Here is a 19,468-nt window from a genome sequence, read left to right as displayed (position 1 = left end):
CTTCTTTCTTTACAGAAACAAAATATCTCTTTGCCTAATAAGGAAAAGACAAACGCTATTTGCTTCGCGGTACCAGGAACTAAGTAGCTGTAATTCTTTACCTACTACAAAGAGGAGGATTTAAAAAATATTTTATTATGCACGCGAATAAAATCTGATTGCTAACGAGTCAATGAATGTTTTTTTTTATTATTCTTTACAAGTTAGCCCTTGACTACAATCTCACCTGATGGTAAGTGATGATGCAGTCTAAGATGGAAGCGGGCTTAACTTGTTAGGAGTAGGATGAAAATCCACACTCCTTTCGGTTTCTACACGACATCGTACCGGAACGCTAAATCGCTTGGCGGTACGTCTTTGTCAGTAGGGTGGTAACTAGCCACAGCCGAAGCGTCCCATCAGCCAGACCTGGACCAATTAAGAAAACCTTAATCGGCCCAGCCGTGGATCAAACCCAGGACCTCCGTCTTGTAAATCCACCGCGCATACCACTACGCCACGGAGGCCGTCAAGACTGTGACCGCCAGACCTTCGTGGTTTTATTAAAGCTGAAAGTTTCCAAGCCGATGCCACAGACAGACATACAGAGTAGATAAACACTTCAAACTTATTGTACCTTTTACCAGAGATTAAAAGTACCTATGAATATTATCAATAAACGTTATTGTTAACATACTATATAAAAAAAAAATACCGACTGAATTGAGAACCTACTCCTTTTTGAAGTCGGTTAAAAACGAAGTCACTTCCCGCTGTCTGTACCCTAAGATCTTTCAAACGCAATAGATTTAATGTGCTTTTCATCATAAGACAGAGTGACTTAATATGAGGTTTATTCATACAATCAACATATCTTTTAACGCGTATGAACTTGCGGGCATCTAGTAATGTGTCATAAAATCACAAAGAATACAAATACATACTAGAAGCACCTAACTACATAGCAATGTTCATGAAGTCGACGCGCGATAGAGCGGTCGTATGTCAAGTGGCGCGGAAGGCGATAGCGCGATTTATGTTATCCCTTCTCTCCACGTGTGATATATTACAGAGTTTTGGTAGCGAATTGTTCGCCACAAACAACACTATTACTGCTTCATTACAGAGAAATTGCAGGAATTGAAGTGGCATGAACACAATAGGAAACTTATAAATATCCTTGTACTCTAAAAACTTTTGATATCGAAGACGTCCTGTCTTGTTCTTTGATCGTAGACATATTCTGAGATACGATATTAATAAGAAGAAGAAGAAATACTTAATTGCACACAAAAATACAATTATAAATTTAAACAACAAAAAGACAAATTGAACTTAGCATGCAAAGGCGGCCTTATTACTAAAAGTAATCTCTACCAGGCAACCCCTGACGAGAGAACTTGCGAAGAAAGACGGAAAGGTGCAATACATTATATGTAATTATATATATAAATAATTAAATAACCCATATTCGGCTCACTGCTGAGCTCCAGTCTCCTCTCAGAATGAGAGGGGTTAGGCCAATAGTCCACCACGCTGGCCCAATGCGGATTGGCAGACTTCACACACGCAGAGAATTAAGATAATTCTCTGGTATGCAGGTTTCCTCACGATGTTTTCCTTCACCGATTGAGACACGTGATATTTAATTACTTAAAATGCACACAACTGAAAAGTTGGAGGTGCATGCCCCAGACCGAATTCGAACCCACACCCTCCGGAATCGGAGGCAGAGGTCATATCCACTGGGCTATCACGGCTCTTAACTTAACTTAAGCTTACTTATCCTAATAACTATGCTACAAATCATGTCTATTGCATAACTACCTACCTACATCATCATCACGTCCGCGACGCAGCGGTTTCAGCCGCATGGTTCTCGTTCTCGTGAGAGTACGGGGATAAAATATAGCCAATGATACTGATGAATAACGTGGCTTCCTAGTAGTAAGAGAAAATACTTTACAACATTAAGTTATTCTTTATATTTTCCTCTGCACGACGGTATTTTATTTTCAAATACGTGCGATACTTAAGTCGTCGTAACGTTTTTAGTAGGTCGGCATCTGTCGAATTTTTTTTTTTTTAGCGATTTTTGGGGGGCGGGGCTTATCGGGGCGTTTGTTTATTTACCTGGTTGATATCATGGGCGTTCAAGTGGATAAAATACAAGTATAGAGTAAAAAATGCAACCGGACGCGTGCAAAGTAAATCCCAAAGAAGTATTAAACTTCATTTGTTTGGTAACGCTTGCATAAAGAAGCAAACCTCAAATAACATTAATTATGAAACAATAGTTGTTCAGTGGCGTCGCCGACAAAACTTACCTTCACTTAGTCTGTAATTAAATTGGTAACCAGCTGCGGTAGACTAAGTAATGGCATTCAAGTTTAACTTCAACGTCTTAGACAAAACATTAAACTTATAATAATTCTGTTTTAGAGTAATTGGTATCGGATAAAAATATTTAGCAGTTTTAAGGTCCGTTTATATCTACAGACACAGAGCGTCACAGACTAGTAGCGTGGCGGACATCCACAGACACCGTTTATTCACACTGGCCAGCAGGTAGCTAGAGACAGTTAAAATTCTTTTCATGAAAGAGGTCCCCCAGACGCGGCGCTAATGTCTTAATGGTGCTCCTTGTCATTTGGTAATGGCGGTCTTATTGTCATTTGTGTAAGGCGCTATCAATTTTAGTTGAGGTTTCATGAAAAAGACTCTACAGACATGAACCGCACAGACAAAATATTCTTTCCGCGAATACTGGCCGGGCGCGGTCCGTGTCTGTCAACGTCTGCGCGGCCGCGTTACGATAGATATAAATACACTGTATAGAAGAATATTTTTGTGTCTGCCACAGCACGTGTCTGGCACGCTACATGTCTGTAGATATAAACAGACCTTAAAACGGCGTTTTAGTTTGCGTTTGGGATTTGTGTGCCTAGTGGGAGTTTTCAATATTTTCATACTGTTACTATCGCGTTAACGTAAACGCGAATTTATATGGATTTCAAACAGTTGTACAGTTATAGTGCCACTAGATGGCGCTGTTTCAATTCCTTAGAAATTCGCGTTTACGTTAACGCGATAGCAACAGTACGAAACTGCCACTAGGCCCTCTGTAACTAATATTGTAATTTATATTTTAAATATGCTCAATATTCCCGTTCCCCTCCAATAACCGTCCAGCGGTCGGGTAACGAACCAGCACCTCCCAGTGAGTTCATCACTCATCAACTGAGGGAAATCGGTCCTGTTGTTTCGGAGCATATTCGCAACAACATCCTAGGTGGCGCATGACGGCCTCTGTGGTGCAGTAGTATGCGCGGTGGATTTTCAAGACGGAGGTCCTGGGTTCGATCCCCGGCTGGACCGATTGAGGTTTTCTTAATTGGCCTAGGTCTGGCTGGTGGGAGGCTTCGACCGTGGCTAGTTACCACCCTACCGACAAAGACGTACCGCCAAGCGATTTAGCGTTTCGGTACGATGTGGTGTAGAAACCGAAAGGGGTATGGATTTTCATCCTCCTCCTAACAAGTTAAACCGCTTCCATCTTAGACTGCATCATCACTTACCAGGTGTGATTGTAGTCAAGGGCTAATTTGTAAAAAAAAAAAAAAACAAACTAACTTATAAATCAAATCTTACCTCTATACAATGCTCGTTTTGAAGACGGTTTTCCAAGAAAATACTGTCCAAAACACTACAGTAGTACAAAGTCTACTACACGGCTTAAAATGGCAATGTTTTAATTATGTTTAATTCAGACTATTTGTACACAGGAGTAGTTTCCAACATATTAGAACACAACACCATCATTTTAATTTGCACACCTCAGTTTAGACTATTTGACTTTCAAAAAACTTAACGCAAACACAGGAGCTAGAGTTTCCAACATATTAGAGCACAACACCAACATTTTACTTTCCACAATCTTGAAAATTTCGCTCTAATAGGAAAACTTTGTTTGGTATAAAACTACAAGTTCTTACTCTTAGACACCATATAATATTATGACGTTGGAACAGTGAAAAATTAATCTAACTTACAGCTCAGCACTTTTAGTTGGTAATGGTTTGGCTTAGTTGGACTTTTTCCTTCACTTTATGAATATGTAAGACACTCGGTTTTACTTTGAATAATATTATGATTTTTTATTCTATGTTAACGAAGTCAAAAAAACATCTAATAACATTTTATAAAACCTTAAAATCAGAAATGCTAACAATATTTTAATGGGCGCTTGTTACACCTCGAAGTTACTTCTTTCAGATATTTATTTTCGTCTACGTTTTTTAATCACCTTTGGAATATTTTCAAACACCAGAGAACAAAAAACACAAATACGTGTAGACTCTGCCTAGGAAAAGGAAACACCTCTGCATATTCTGTGTAATTGCCCAGGTCTAATACACAAACGCAGGAACTCCTCTATCTAGGAGGAGATAAAACACATCCCAGCCAAGAAACTGCTGCTTTACCTGATGGCAGTCGTTATCAACCCATATTCGGCTCACTGCTGAGCTCGAGTCTCCTCTCAGAATGAGAGAGGTCAGGCCAATAGTCCACCACGCTGGCCCAATGCGTATTGGCAGGCTTTACACGCGCAGAGAATTAAGAAAATTCTCTGGTATGCAAGTTTCCTCACGATGTTTTCCTTCACCGTTTGAGACACATGATATTTAATTTTTTAAAATGCACACAACAGAAAAGTTGGAGGAGCATGCCCCGGACCGGATTCGTACCTGAGGCAGAGGTCATATCCACTAGGCTATCACGGCTCTGCTGATGGCAGTATTGGAAGGGAAACCTAGTCATTGAGGGTCACAATAGATCGGAAGCAGTCAACGTGATACAGGGGTCTCTTGAAGACCTGCAGAGCCACTACATCAAGAAAAGATACCAGAGAAAAAGAAAATCGTTGAAATCACTTTTCACACAGAAACACACACATCACACAGAAAATTATCACCCGTCATGCAACGCTTTATAGATACTAGTCATCATCATTAGTAAATTTTAGTAGCCCACTGCTGGGCCAGGCCTCTCTCGTTGTAGAGGAGGTAATTTAGAGCTCAGACTAACCGAGCTCCAATGCTTGAGCGAAATGTGAGCCTTGGGCATTTAAGAGCGCTTTCAAATTTTAAAACTAAAATTTATTATGATAATAACAGGGACTATGTGCTGACTAAGGTACTGCTTTCCAACTCTAGGCTACTACTGAAAATTTCTTGGATGAAAAAAAAAACAGTACTTTTATAGCTTGACCACGGACTCGAATATGATCCGTAGACAATTAGGACACCAAGATTTACATAGATGAAACTTTATTTTTATTTTCCTCCATTTGTTAGTACAATCCTGAACTGTAACGATTTAAATGGTTCACACATACAGTCAATTACATTTCACTGCGAACAAAAGACATCAAATCCAGAAAGGGAAGAGACCAAGAATTCAAGTAACAATAAACCCATACTTGTACCCACATAAATTGCAGATATTAACAATTGAATCTGTTGCTGTCCCAATTGAAGACCTTTTCAAGAACACTTTTGACCAGAGATTGGAGTCACTGAGTGCTTGTCAAGTGGTGATGATAGATTTTCGACTTTATGCCTGTTAAATAAGGCTTAAATTTGATAGTGATCGTTTTGTTATGTAAAGGTAATTAGATAAAAGTTTAAAACTTATAAACACTCGTATGTGCAACAGTATTAAGACATTATTAATATTTAAGCCTCAATAACTAAGCACGGCTGTTGTAAATGTTTATTTTAAAGAATATAACAAATAATATTTTTTATTATTATTATTGTTATACAGATTGTCCCTTAATGGATAAAACGCAAATAGTAGATACCTATGCGGTGAATCTACCATTTGCGTTATAACCATAAATACAAGAAACCCTGTATATTATTCTAAACTGGTTTGGTTTTTATTTTTATGTGCATATTATTTAATGCAATAAATAAAATATTTCTCGAACAATTTACATTCAATTAATTTATAGTACAAACATTAGATACAAACACACTTAAAAGAGTTCTTAATTTCAAAATATTGTTTTTTTTTTCAATGTATGTTCCAGAAAAACTTTTCGTATTTATATTATGTTAAAAATTTGAGGAACTAGAAATCCACAATATAAGTTATACAAAGCATGTCACAGAATAAATAGATAGGTCGTACGATAGATACAATATAAATATATAAATATTAATGCCCATTACAACGTGATGGTCTGTTTCTCAAAGGATTTCTAGAAGAAATGGGAACGAAAATGCTGGAATTAAATTACGAAGGTTCAAAGCTGTGGAGAGAGCCCTTAGCGTCTTTTTATATACCAAAATAATACCACACCAAAGAAAAAGCGTTCTGGGTAGATAAAAAATGTACTATAAATCATAGGATACCTACTGTAGAACATATCTTATTATATAAAAATAAATCGGGTTTTCCTTCCTGACGCTAAAACTCCAGAACGCACGAACCGATTTCCACGGTTTTGCATTCGTTGGAAAGGTCTCGGGCTCAGTGAGGTTTATAGCAAAGAAAATTAGGGGTAGGGTAGAGGTAGGGTAGGGGTAGCGTAGGGCAGGGTAGGGATAGGGTAGGGGTAGGGTAGGGCAGGGTAGGGTAGGATAGGGGTAGGATAGGGTAGGGATAGGGTAGGGGTAGTTGAAAGTTTACATCGACTTTCACGCGGACGAAGTCGCGGGCGTCCGCTAGTAGATTATAATAATAAATAGCAATCGATACAGCTATTACAACGATATTATAAAAAAAATTGCTTCAATGATTTCATCACATTTTTTTATTCTGTGTTATTGAGGTTAATTATTATTGTGTTATAATTACCTACTGACGCTTATCTATTATATCATCCTGAGAATCGAGAAATTTCCAATCGAGAGACTTTTCAAAGGAACGATAATTATATAATATCTATAACTAAATTATTTAGACACCACAAGTGTAAGTCAGTACCTGTCTACTATTCTGATACAATATAGTCTACTAGCTAACGACTGCGACTTCGTCCTAGTAAAATTTACTTTTTCACAACTCCCTCGGGAACCAAGGATTTTTTTTCGGGATGAAAAGTAGCTCATGTGTTAATCCGAAGTAAAATCTATTTCAATTCCAAATTTCAGCTAAATCGGTTCAGTAGTTGCGGCGTTAAAGAGTATATAATATTAGTAGGATTACAATATTAGTAGGATTATATTATTCACACATATTTCGTACCTAGTTACCTCAACAAAAGTTTTTTTTTTGGTTTAAACGTTTCTTAAGAGTTTTTTTTTATTTCAAAGTGGTTTGTTTAATATTATTCCTTTTGGAAATGAATCCTTAAATGATGCAAGTAATATTTTTCAATTACCCTCTCCTGATTTCTTCATAAACTTTTCCTTCCCATTTATCAGACATAATTGCCGAAAATTTGTGGGAAAATTGCTTTCATAATTGTCGTGGAATCTTGTTAACTTCAAGATGGCTGTTGAACTTTGTGTCAAGGTTAATATTCAAAACGTGATTTAAAATTTATATTTAAAGTAGTAGACGCCGCGCGGGGTTCATCTGCGTGGTTCCCGTTCCCGCAGGAATACAGAGATAAAATATAGCGTATAGCCTTCCTCAATAAATGAGCTATCTAACAATGATAGAATTTTTCAAATCGGACCTGAGATTAGCGCATTCATCCAAACAAACTCTTCAGCTTTATAATATTAGCATAGAAAACAGTTTTAGTTTTTTGTGAATACTTCAGTTCTTTACATTTTATTCATAGTCATCATAAATTAGGTAATGGACGTCAGCTGATAAGTAAAAGAATATTAAATCAGCAAAATAAAAAACAACTTAAATATTATTATTATAAGTGTCCGCTCAGAATAGCGGTTTTAAGGCGGCTTCAATTAGACAAAATTTTGAATTTTGCTACAACTTTCAGTCCGTTTTCACTTTTTGAATAAAAGCCCTTATAATCCTATACACCATTAATGATAATAATGTTAAAGCTAAAATAAACGCTGATGTAATTACAAGTATAAGTTTAACTTCGTAGTATTCCACCCAGCTCATATTCGCAGTAGGAGCACGCAAGTGTTCTGCCCCTCGATTACGTAAAACATATTCCGTCCACCAAACGGCTCTCTCTAGAGGTGATTCTGGATGATCACGCATTACTGAGCGTAACTTTAGTATATTTTCTTTGTATCTGAAACAGCGTTAAATATTTATGACAACAATAACTATTACTAAATTGTAGTAGCAAACAATTAAACAGTAATTAGCAAACAGTGATCACAATGAATAACAAGAACCTAAGTCGCAGATAAGTTCTGTTGATTTTAGTTTATAATTAATTTATTTGTTTATTAATAATAAATAGGACTTTAACTTTTATTTTATGTGGTGACAAGTTATCCTCTGACTACAAATATATAAACACTAGCTGACGCCGCGGGGTTTCAACCGTATGGTTCCCATTTCCGTTAGAAAACGGGGATAATATATAGCTTATAGCCATCCTCGATAAATGAGAATCTAATATTCAAAGATTTTTTTAAATCGGACCAGTAGTTCCTGAGATTAGCGCGTTCAAAAGCAAACAAACAAACTCTTCATCTTTGTAATATTAGTATAGATTGACGTCAACTGACCCACATAACAGCGGTTGTATTTCGCTAATTTTGAACAAATCTTCAATCTTGCCTTTACTATGGAAATCAATTGACTGGCCTGATACGAGTACTGAAAGTATAATGAAAAACTATCGCTCATAAAAAAACCGGTAGTAAAGTACGCAAGAAAGACGTCCTATATAGAGTTTCCTGTGTCCACAAATCTGAGGAAACCTAAGCCTCAAGCGCAAAGAACACATTTTACGGGATAGTGTAAACCAATGCTGCTTAGCAGCAGAAGTAATTGCGATAGTGTTTTGCCGGTTGAAATATGTCACGAAGAGCAATGCTTTCATCATTATCATCATCATCGTTAACAGCCTATGGACGTCCACTGTTGGCTATAGGCCTCTTGGCCATAGGACTTCTAAGCACTACGGTCTCGAGCTGCCAGCATCCAACAGTTCCCTGCAACCCATTTCATATACTCGGTCTATCTAGTGGGGTTCGACCAACACTGCGCTTTACGGTTGGCACCCTATCGGCCACCCTCTCTTCGAAGTATGTGCCCTGCCCATTGTCACTTTTGCATCGCGACTTGATGACTTTGGTTCTTCTGCGAAATTCCTCATTTCGGATACGATCACGCAGAGAGAACTAACTTCTACTATATATTATATAATTTAATAAATATTTAATATGTATAAGATATAACGCACTTTTTGTTGTCAAGAACTGTTTCTATAGCATTCCTTAATTTAGTTTCTGTGAGTGTGTTAATATCCAAATTTAAACCAATTTTTAACTGTACATATTTATCTGCGTTAAACCATTGGTCCCACATCATTGGTACACCAATAACTGGGACGCCACCAGCAATAGCTTCATCTGTAGATTGCAAGCCTGCTTGAGTTATAAAAAGTTTCACTTTTGGATGTCCTGTAAAATTCAGACTTATATTAAATTTAAAATCTTAATCTATACTTATAATCAATCTGTAGAGAGGTCAATTCTGTACATGAAATATATTTCCAAAATAACTATCAGGGGGTGATTAGTGGTCTATACTGATGCCAAAAATGCAATCAGTAAAATTTTTGTCTGTCTGTCTGTATGTTCTTTATAGAAACAAAAACTACTCGACAGATTTTAACGAAACTTGCTACAATTATTTTTCATACTCCTGGGCAGGTTATAGTATACTTTTCATCACGCTACGATTAATAGGAGCAGAGCAGTGAAGGAAAATGTTGGGAAAACGGGAGATGTTACTCAATTTTTTAAGCTTTCGCCGCGTGGTATGTTCGTTATTGAAACAAAAACTACTCAACGGATTTTAACGAAACTTAGCACAATTATTCTTCATACTTCTAGGCAGGTTTTTATCACGCTACAATCAATAGGAGCAGAGCAGTGAAGGGAAATGTTGGGAAAACGGGAGAAGTTACTGCATTTTTTAAGCTTCCGTCGCGTGTGCAGCCTTAATGGGTAGGGTAGAGTAGGGGTAGGGACTAGCGTAGGGTAGGGAAGGAGTAGGGTAGGGCAGGGTAGGGGTAGGGTAGAGGTAGATAAAAGTCTACATCTACTTTCACGCGGACGAAGTCGCGGGCGTCCGCTAGTTTTAAATAAATTCAATATTTATAGAATAGTCTAATTTGAGAACGTATAGGGTAAATGTGGTCCCTATTATATAAAACAAGATTCACTAATACTAAATTAAATATAATTTGTCGCCGACTGCAGCAGAGCGTAGGTACTCGTGCGGACTGTCAGCCGGGCGGCGGGCGATCGCCCGCGCGTACCGCTCGCGGCTTGCGCGTGTGTGTGTCGCCTCGTACATGACTACGCACACTAATGCCGCGCGCTAATATTTTAAATATTACATAATATAATATGATATGGGCGAGAGTAGCCCACATCACTCCCCCCCAAGAGACCTGGTTAAGGTCGATGAGATAAATGTATATTTTTTAAATTACAAATCCCTTGACTGCAGTCTCACCTGATGGTGAGTGAATGCATAGTGATATCGTGTTAAGTAACTATTTATATTGATATTTATATTACAATGAGAGAAAAAATAAAATATTGTGAAAGCGATAACACAACTCAATACCTATTTGCAGATCAAAACATGTAACACAATAATTTATTACCTAATACAAATTAAACTAAGTAAAAAGAAATAACTAAATACATTAGACAGTTAAATTAGAACATGATTACTACTACTATAACAAAATATAAGAGAAATAATTTATATTTTAACCGAAAAACGTCAATACATGTAAATAATTTGCGAGCGTAATAACAAAGTTGTAGGTAATGAAATAGGCGCTCGCTAAAACATCGAAACAGCGAGCGCTGTGCTTCACCTTATCTATAACCGGTTTACCGGTGCAACGGCGAAGTGCGTTTCGATTGCTCGACACTTGTGAAATAATATTTAAATATTGTATGAAATTATGTTGGTCTGTAAAAATCAGGAAAACGTACTACGCGTCCCGAACGCGTCTTTTTGACGTTTTCTTGAGTCGGAGTGTTTTGTTTACGTTGTATAGGGTGTTCTGTGTTAAGTTGTATAGGGTGTTCTGTGTTATGTTGTATAGGGTGTTCTGTGTTATGTTTTGTTTTGTGTTTAGGCTTTGATAGGGGATTGAAGTTAGGTTTAGAAGGGGGAGGTTGGGTAGGTTTGGGTATAGGAGAAGTGTCATTTTGTATGTAAGCAGGTTTAAGGCGATCTATAGATACGTTGACACTTTTACCTCTAACTGAAATTGTGAAAAATTTATCGTTACGCTCGATTATTTGGTGGGGGCCGGAATAGGGTGGTTGTAAAGAGCCACGCACTGCTCCTTCCCGTAAAAATACGTGCGAAGATGTATTTAAATCTTTAAAAATAAATATTTTGTCTTTGCTGTGCCGTGCTGCAGGTGATGGTTGTAACCTAAGAGTAAGTTGACGCAACCGAGTGGTAAAGTCAGTAATGTCGGTGGACTCGGGAGCTGTTGGCTGGAAAAATTCTCCAGGTAGCCGTAACGGCTCACCATAGACCAACTCGGCCGACGACGTCTGTAGGTCCTCTTTATATGCGCTCCTTACGCCGAGTAAGACAAGCGGCAGGGAGTCAACCCAATTCACATCAGCATGGCACATTATAGCCGCTTTTAGCTGTCTGTGGAATCGTTCCACGAGGCCGTTGCAAGCTGGGTGATACGCGGTTGTTCTGCGGTGTCTAAATCCAATCACTTTTCCAAGGTATTGGAAAAGAGCAGATTCAAACTGCCGTCCGCGATCTGTGACAACATCCGTGAAACATCCAAATCTGGATATCCAGGATATTAGTGCCTTCCCAACTGTTTCGGCAGTCATGTCGACCATTGGTGTGACTTCAGGCCAGCGTGTGAAACGATCCACTATGGTGAGACAGTAGCGGTATCCCTGTGAAATGGCGAGGGGGCCGATTATGTCGCAGTGAATGAATTGGAATCGGGCACGAGGGAGTTCGAATGTGCCCAACGGAGAGGAGACATGCCTTGTCACCTTTGCGCGCTGACAAGCAAGGCAGTGTTTAGACCATTCTCTGCAGTCTTTTCGCACGCCAGGCCAAACGAAACGTTCAGCAACCAGTTTGGCGGAAGCGTTGGCGCCTGGGTGGCTGAGACTGTGAAGGCTCTCGAAGAGTTGTCTCCGAAAGGGTTTGGTGATGAATGGCCTGGGTGTCGGTGTACTGACATCACAGTACAAAGGTACGTGACTCCCAGGTAAGTTCATCTTCTTGAGACGTAAGGATGTGTTGTCCTCAAGATAATTAGCCAACTCTGAGTCGTCGGCTTGAGATTTTGCCAGGTCTGCGAGACTAATTGGAGCTCCCAGTTCCTCGATGCGCGACAGTGGATCGGCGACAACGTTGTCTTTGCCAGATATATGTCGTATATCGGTGGTGAACTGGGAGATAAAGTCCAAGTGACGGAACTGCCTAGGCGAACAGTTCTGTTTCTTTTCATGAAACGCGAAACTTATCGGTTTGTGGTCCGTGTAGATAGTAAAATGTCTCGCTTCGACCATGTGGCGAAAGTATTTTATGCCCTCGTAGATCGCTAGAAGCTCGCGATCGTAGGGTGAATATTTTTGTTGAGCTGGACTCAGCTTGCGGGAAAAGAAACCTAGAGGCTGCCATGCATCATCCTGTAGCTGTTGTAAAACAGCACCCATCGCAGTGTCGGAGGCGTCTGTTACCAGTGATAACTTGGCTTGACAGTCTGGATGTGCTAAAAGAGCAGCGTTGGAGAGGCTTTCTTTGGTCTCTGAAAATGCCTGCAAAGCATCGCCGGTTAGGTTGACGGGAGTGGAACCTTTTGCCGTTCCCATGAGAAGGGCGTTAAGGGGAGCCTGAGTCTGGGCGGCGTGGGGCAGGAATCGCCTGTAGAAGTTGACCATACCCAGGAAGCGTCTCAGTGCCTTAATGTCCTTCGGCGGAGGAAAGTCGCGTATGGCTTGGATTTTCGTGTCCAAGGGTTTGGTTCCGGCCTCCGAGATGCTGTAACCTAGGAAGGTTACCTCGGGCGCACCGAAAACGCACTTGGACACGTTGATTACCATTCCGTAGTCCCGTAGCCTGCTGAATATCTGCCGCAGATGGCTCTCATGTTCAGCCTCGTCTCTGCTGAAAATTAGAAAGTCATCTATGTAGCAGTAGATGAAGTCCAGCCCACGCGTCATCTCGTCGACGAACCTCTGGAAGGTTTGCCCTGCATTTCGGAGACCAAAGTTCATGTAGGGGAACTCGAACATCCCTATTGGACTTGAAATCGAAGTTTTAGGGATATCTTCCGCGCAGACCGGTATTTGATTGTAGGCTTTCACCAGATCAATCGTGCTGAAGACCTTGCAGCCAGCGATACTATGGGTAAAGTCGTGTATATGGCGGATCGGGTACCTGTCAGGGATGGTCCGGGCATTCAGTCGCCGATAGTCCCCGCAAAGCCGCCACCCATTGTCCTTCTTCGGGGCCAGGTGAAGAGGAGACGACCACGGGCTATCCGAAGGCCTCGCAGTGCCGTTGGCGAGCATGGCTTCGAACTCCTGTTTAACAATCTTCAATTTGTCTGGAGCGAGGCGTCTGGGTTGGGAAGAGACGGGAGGGCCTGGTGTTGTGCGTATGTGGTGTTGTGTGTTATGAGGTATAGTGCGATGAGTGCCGGCTGGACGTGTGATGTCTGGAAAATCACGTGCCAATAACAAATGGTATCGTGATTCTCCAGTGACCACTTTGACAGAAACTATATCCCTGAAAGAAGAAGAAATACATGCAGTGGTTGATAATGATGTAAGATTATCAATAAGTTTCTTATTTTTAACATCTACAACTAAGCCGTAATGCACTAGAAAGTCAACACCAATTATGGGTTTAGTTACGTCTGCTACAACGAAACGCCACGGGTATACGCGTCGAAGTCCTAGGTTCAGCTCGAAGTAAGCGAAGCCGTAGGTCGCGATCGTTGAACCGTTGGCTGCTGCCAAGGTGTAGCCCGTGGGTGCTCGCTTGTCCTTCAGGCTTGACCGTGGGAAGACGCAGAGATCACTGCCGGTGTCCACCAGGAACTGGGTCTTCGTTTTGCGATCGGTAATGAAGAGGCGACGCGACGACGAAGGGCAATCGTTTGTGGCCACTGTCGTGTTTACCGACATTTTGTACTCGCAGGGTTTTTTACATTTGCGTGCTTCGTCACCATATTTATTATGATAATAACATACCGGGTTATTCTGCTTGCTCGTGTTAGATTTTATGCTTTGTCGCGGTGTATTTTTGTGGTGTCGGTTGTGAGATTTGGAGCGGCTGCTAGAACGATATGACGGTTCCGTGTCGTCTTCAAGTTTTAGGGTAAGTTGCCGCACTATCCTTTTTAGTTCTGCGATTTTTTCCGACAAATCTTGTACCTGATTGCTCGTTGATACGGCGGCGACGGTCTCTGATGATATTGTATCATGCACTCGGTCCGCTAAATCTGCCATCGGTTCTGTATAAAATGGCTGCGATGTCCGTACGTGACCGCCCGTTGAAGCGCGAAACTTGTTTGCGCACCGCGTGGCAATGTGGCAATCGTATTTCTTTCTTGCTGGTGCAATTTTCGTACCGTTGTCACTCATTGTTGTTCTTAACCAGGGTCACCAGTATAGGGTAAATGTGGTCCCTATTATATAAAACAAGATTCACTAATACTAAATTAAATATAATTTGTCGCCGACTGCAGCAGAGCGTAGGTACTCGTGCGGACTGTCAGCCGGGCGGCGGGCGATCGCCCGCGCGTACCGCTCGCGGCTTGCGCGTGTGTGTGTCGCCTCGTACATGACTACGCACACTAATGCCGCGCGCTAATATTTTAAATATTACATAATATAATATGATATGGGCGAGAGTAGCCCACAAACGCTTAGACGAATTACACGCTTACGGAGTTGTAGCGATTCTGCTTTTTTTTAAACATCTTTGCGTTACTATAGCTTTCAAAAAAAAGGTCTGTAGAGGGGGAAAAATATACACTGACGATTATCCAATAATCACTCATAGCGAAAAAATCATACTTACTTAATAAATCTGATTGAGGAAACCATTTCATAACCTTAATATTTTTAGATAATTTGGGCAGATTTTCGTCATTCCACTTCCAATACACGTCATACGGCAGTTTGGAAAAGACGTTAACAAATATTTGTAGTTTTTCAGCGTGTAGTATTGTCGTATCAACGTTGGTTCCAAAACTGACATATATAACACCATTGTTTGAAGCGTCAAGAGATGATTTTAAATCCTGTAAGTATAAAAATATTATCTTTAAAAACACACTCTATCTTATCAACACCATATCAAGGACGCGTTGCCGAGGTTGTCTGAGATCTAAGACCGGCCTATTATACGTTTTTCTTCGAATCCGATGAAATCATAATACCTATGTACCTTTTTTCCGAACGGAACTAACTCTGCGCGTACGTAACGAATGCAAACCCTTGCGTTAATAATTTTACCTACATTCCGAATGAGAATAAAACGTACACTCTGTGATAGTCTCACGTAATTCCAAATCGATATAACGCATTAGGAAAACGAATACGAAAAACAAGTGTATGCGGCCGGCCTAATAATTAATTTGATCGAATACGATGAAATTAATAAATATAGGGTAAGTAAAAATTTATTAAAATTATTTTATCTATACATAATCATCATCATCATATCAGCCGATTGACGTCCACTGCAGGACATAGGCCTTTTGTAGGAACATCCAAAGATCAGAATCCTGAGCCGCCTGCAACCAGTGACTTGACTAGACGGACTTGCTTGATGATGTCGTCAGTCCAACTGGGGGATCGATCAACACTGCGCTTTCTAGTGCAGGGTTTCAGCACCTTAGGATGCCAACTATGCGTAATACTAGAATGTATTTTAAGTATTTAAGTAAAGTGGGGTCAACAAAATATGTCACTCATCACCATTCGTCTTTAGAACTCGTCTACTCTTCATCCACTCCCTTTAAATACATGTCCTCTTTCACTCCAACTAATGAGTAATATTATGTTTTTGAGATTAAATTTATAAAAAATAATTAATTATTTAGTAAATGTATTATTATTAGTATTTATTACTAGCTGTTTCACCCGCGTGGTTCCCGTTCCCGTAGGAATACAGGAATAATATATAGCCTTTAACCTTACTAGATAAATGGGCTATCTTACACTGAAAGAATTTTTCAAATCGGACCAGTAGTTCCTGAGATTAGCGCGTTTTACTACCCAAACAAACAAACTCTTCAGCTTTATATTATTAGTATAGAAGGAGATTAGATAGTATTGTAGGTACGTTGCCATGAGAATAACATACTAGACATATTGGTCAAACAAGCGATATCCCTTCCAAATCAGCACGATAAGATAAGATAGATCTTAGATTTCATCATAACATCATGTACAAGTTCAATTAGTCTTTGTGTTTTAAGAACTTTCTGACTAAAAATAAAAATAAAGTCTAAATAACTATAAATAAATATATATAATAATCAAGGTATAAGATAAAATAGTCATACATAGTATTTTTATTTGTTTGTTGTTACTTTGGTTTGCCAGACTGATTTAAAAAGTAATTTTTTTTGGGCGTACCTAAAGGAATTATTCAATAATCATGATAACTGTGACAATATTTTTTTATCTAATGGTTTATTTCGAATGCTGCCTTAAATAGTTTATTGCCCTTACCGTGTATGCGTTGAATAAGCCAATTTATTCTAAGTTTTTTACAGTCAAGCAATAAATGGTCTACGATTAGTAAGTAAATTATTAGCTTAGTTTAATTACCTCAGGTAAATCGTTGTGCGGTTTCTGATGCAGACCTCCTAAGTATATAACATTAGGAGGAACAGGTCGATTTGAATCCCAAATAGGATGTATGTTCAAAAACAACATGTGTATATTTTTTTGTAGGTCATGAATGCTTGGAGTGTTTTTTCCGAAACGTTTTCGTATTAGCTCTGTTTCCAAAGTGTCAGCATCATTGTACAGTTTTTCGATTTTGTATAACAGATATAACTCTGAAATTTTTTCCCACATCGACAGATCATTATATTTTTGTCTGACAGCAAGAGGATATAAGATTGGGTGTGTCAGTGCACCTACTGCCTCAAACGTCTTGAAAGTGCCGCCAAAGGAACTTATCTCTATAACCGGCGCATTAAATATGTGAGAATAGATCAACATTGATTTTGCGCAGTCTTCTATGAAAATTAGATCAAAATGGGCATTTTTATCTTTGACTAAATTGTCCATATCTTCAAATTCAAGTAATCCCTCAATTATTCGAGTACCTGCTCTAAAAGTCACTTCAAACTGAGCGACCATATCATCCGATGATTTTATATCTTCATTTAATAGATGTGCACGTACATTGTCTGTCACTGGACGTATATCAATCTCAGTATAATTAGCTGGCGCCTGTCCTTTTGGATATAAAGGAAATCCGGTGGCAACCGTAATTTGGTGACCACGTCTTGCCAGCTCTTGTGTTAACTCTCGAAACACCATTTGATGACTTAAAACAGGAATTGGTAAAACTGCTAATATTTTTGCGGATTTTGATATTTCTAACAGTTGAACCAAAATCAAGACACAGATCAATTTTTTTACAATCATTTTGATTTCGACTGTAGGTATTATCAATTTTTAACGCACAAATTATTAATACTTTATATTACAAACAAGAGGCACTGTAAAATTTGGATGAAAACACAACATCAGTCAATAGGAGGCAATGTTAAACTGAACGTCACAACATTTATTATATAATGAAGATATCTATAACTATCTTTAATTATTATATTATTATATAATGATTTACAAACTATATTGTATTATCGCTTTAATGTTCGCAATTATTATTCTTATCGACGCTATGAGAATATTAAATTAAATAACCCTGTGCCTACATTTTCGATCCACATCTCGTTGAGGAAGACAACAATATTCAACCAGTAAATATTTGCGGTGTAATAATTAAAAGAAAGTATTGAAGATAAAATAATAAAGGTACAAGGTATATTTTGATTTGATTGGCTGAATGAAGTTGATAGTTGCATATACGAGTATAAGTTTTAGACTAATTGCTTCGATATAACAAAACTAAAATATAAGCCTTATGTAACCGACATAAAGTACAAGGTACAAGTAGTGAATTAAAAAAAGGTTTATCTATGTTAATCTTGTTGTCCTAGTTGTCTACGAATCATATTCGAGTCCCAGGTCAAGGTGTAAAGTACTGGGTTTTTCTTCCATCCAAGAAATTTTCAGTAGTAGGTTGCACATTAGGCTGTCCAGCCCGGTCATTATCATAACAAATTTTAATTTTAAAATGTTGATAGCGCTTGTTATATTCATCTTTATTCCGCATATTGGAGTAACTCGGTTAGTCTAAGCTATAAATTTCGTCCTATATAAGGAAAGAGGCCTAGCTTAGCTGTGAGCTATTAGCATAGACTGATGATGATGACTTGTATTTATAAAACGTTGCGTGGCGGACGATAATTTCCTTTAAATTAATTTCACCGATTTTCTCTTTCTTTGCTACTTCTTCTTTATGTTTTGGCTCTGCAGGAATCACGTTGACCGTTTCTGATCTATTGTGATCTCCACAGACCAGATCTCCTCTCCAATACTGGTTGCCGCCAGGTACAGCAGCAGTTTCTTGACTGGGATGTATTTTACCTCCTCCGGGTTTACGATCAAATGCCCTAGGCCTAGATGGAGGTTGCGTTTATGTATTACAGTTGGGCCATTACACAGCATGTGCAGAGGTGTTTGCTCTGTCTCTAGACAGAGTCTGCACAGAATTGTGTCTTATCTTGTCTGGAGTTTGACTCTTCACAACTGTCAATAAGTACCTAATCTAAATCTAGCCCAAATATCTAAAAAATTGATTTTGCGGTCGAAGTGGTAAGCGCCTGCTAAAATATTGTCAGCATTTGTTATATTTACATTTTATAAAATGACTTGTGTCCCGCCTTAAATTGGATAGGTACTAAATAAGAAAAAGAAAGTACCTAAATGATCAAGTATATTATTAAATTTTTATAATATCTAATATTGAATTTTACATACAATAAGAAATCGTATTATTCAAAGTTAAACCGAGTGCCGTACATAATCATAAAGTGAAGGAAAAAGTTCAACTAAGCCAAACCATTACCAACTAAAAGTGCTGAGCTGTAAGTTAGATTAATTTTTCACTGTTCCAACGTCATAATATTATATGGTGTCTACGAGTAAGAACTTGTAGTTTTATAGCAAACAAAGTTTTCCTATTAGAGCGA

General features: G+C 38.9%; 1 protein-coding gene across 1 annotated transcript; it reads right to left on the bottom strand.

Annotated features, from left to right (window-relative positions):
* Positions 1-5,171: 5,171 nt before the first annotated feature.
* LOC112045602 (UDP-glucosyltransferase 2-like) lies at positions 5,172-18,112 on the bottom strand. Its single transcript, XM_024081867.2, has 4 exons — positions 16,965-18,112; positions 15,205-15,427; positions 9,335-9,554; positions 5,172-8,209 (listed from the first exon to the last, which is right to left on the bottom strand). Exons 1-4 carry the CDS (start codon positions 17,793-17,795, stop codon positions 7,939-7,941), a joined length of 1,545 nt encoding a protein of 514 aa, XP_023937635.2. The 5' UTR covers positions 17,796-18,112; the 3' UTR covers positions 5,172-7,938.
* Between the last annotated feature and the right edge of the window lie 1,356 nt (positions 18,113-19,468).

This window comes from Bicyclus anynana, chromosome 2 (genome assembly GCF_947172395.1).
Source record: "Bicyclus anynana chromosome 2, ilBicAnyn1.1, whole genome shotgun sequence".
NCBI classification, from domain to species: Eukaryota; Metazoa; Arthropoda; class Insecta; order Lepidoptera; family Nymphalidae; genus Bicyclus; species Bicyclus anynana.
This window is presented reverse-complemented; position numbering and strand designations above follow the sequence as displayed.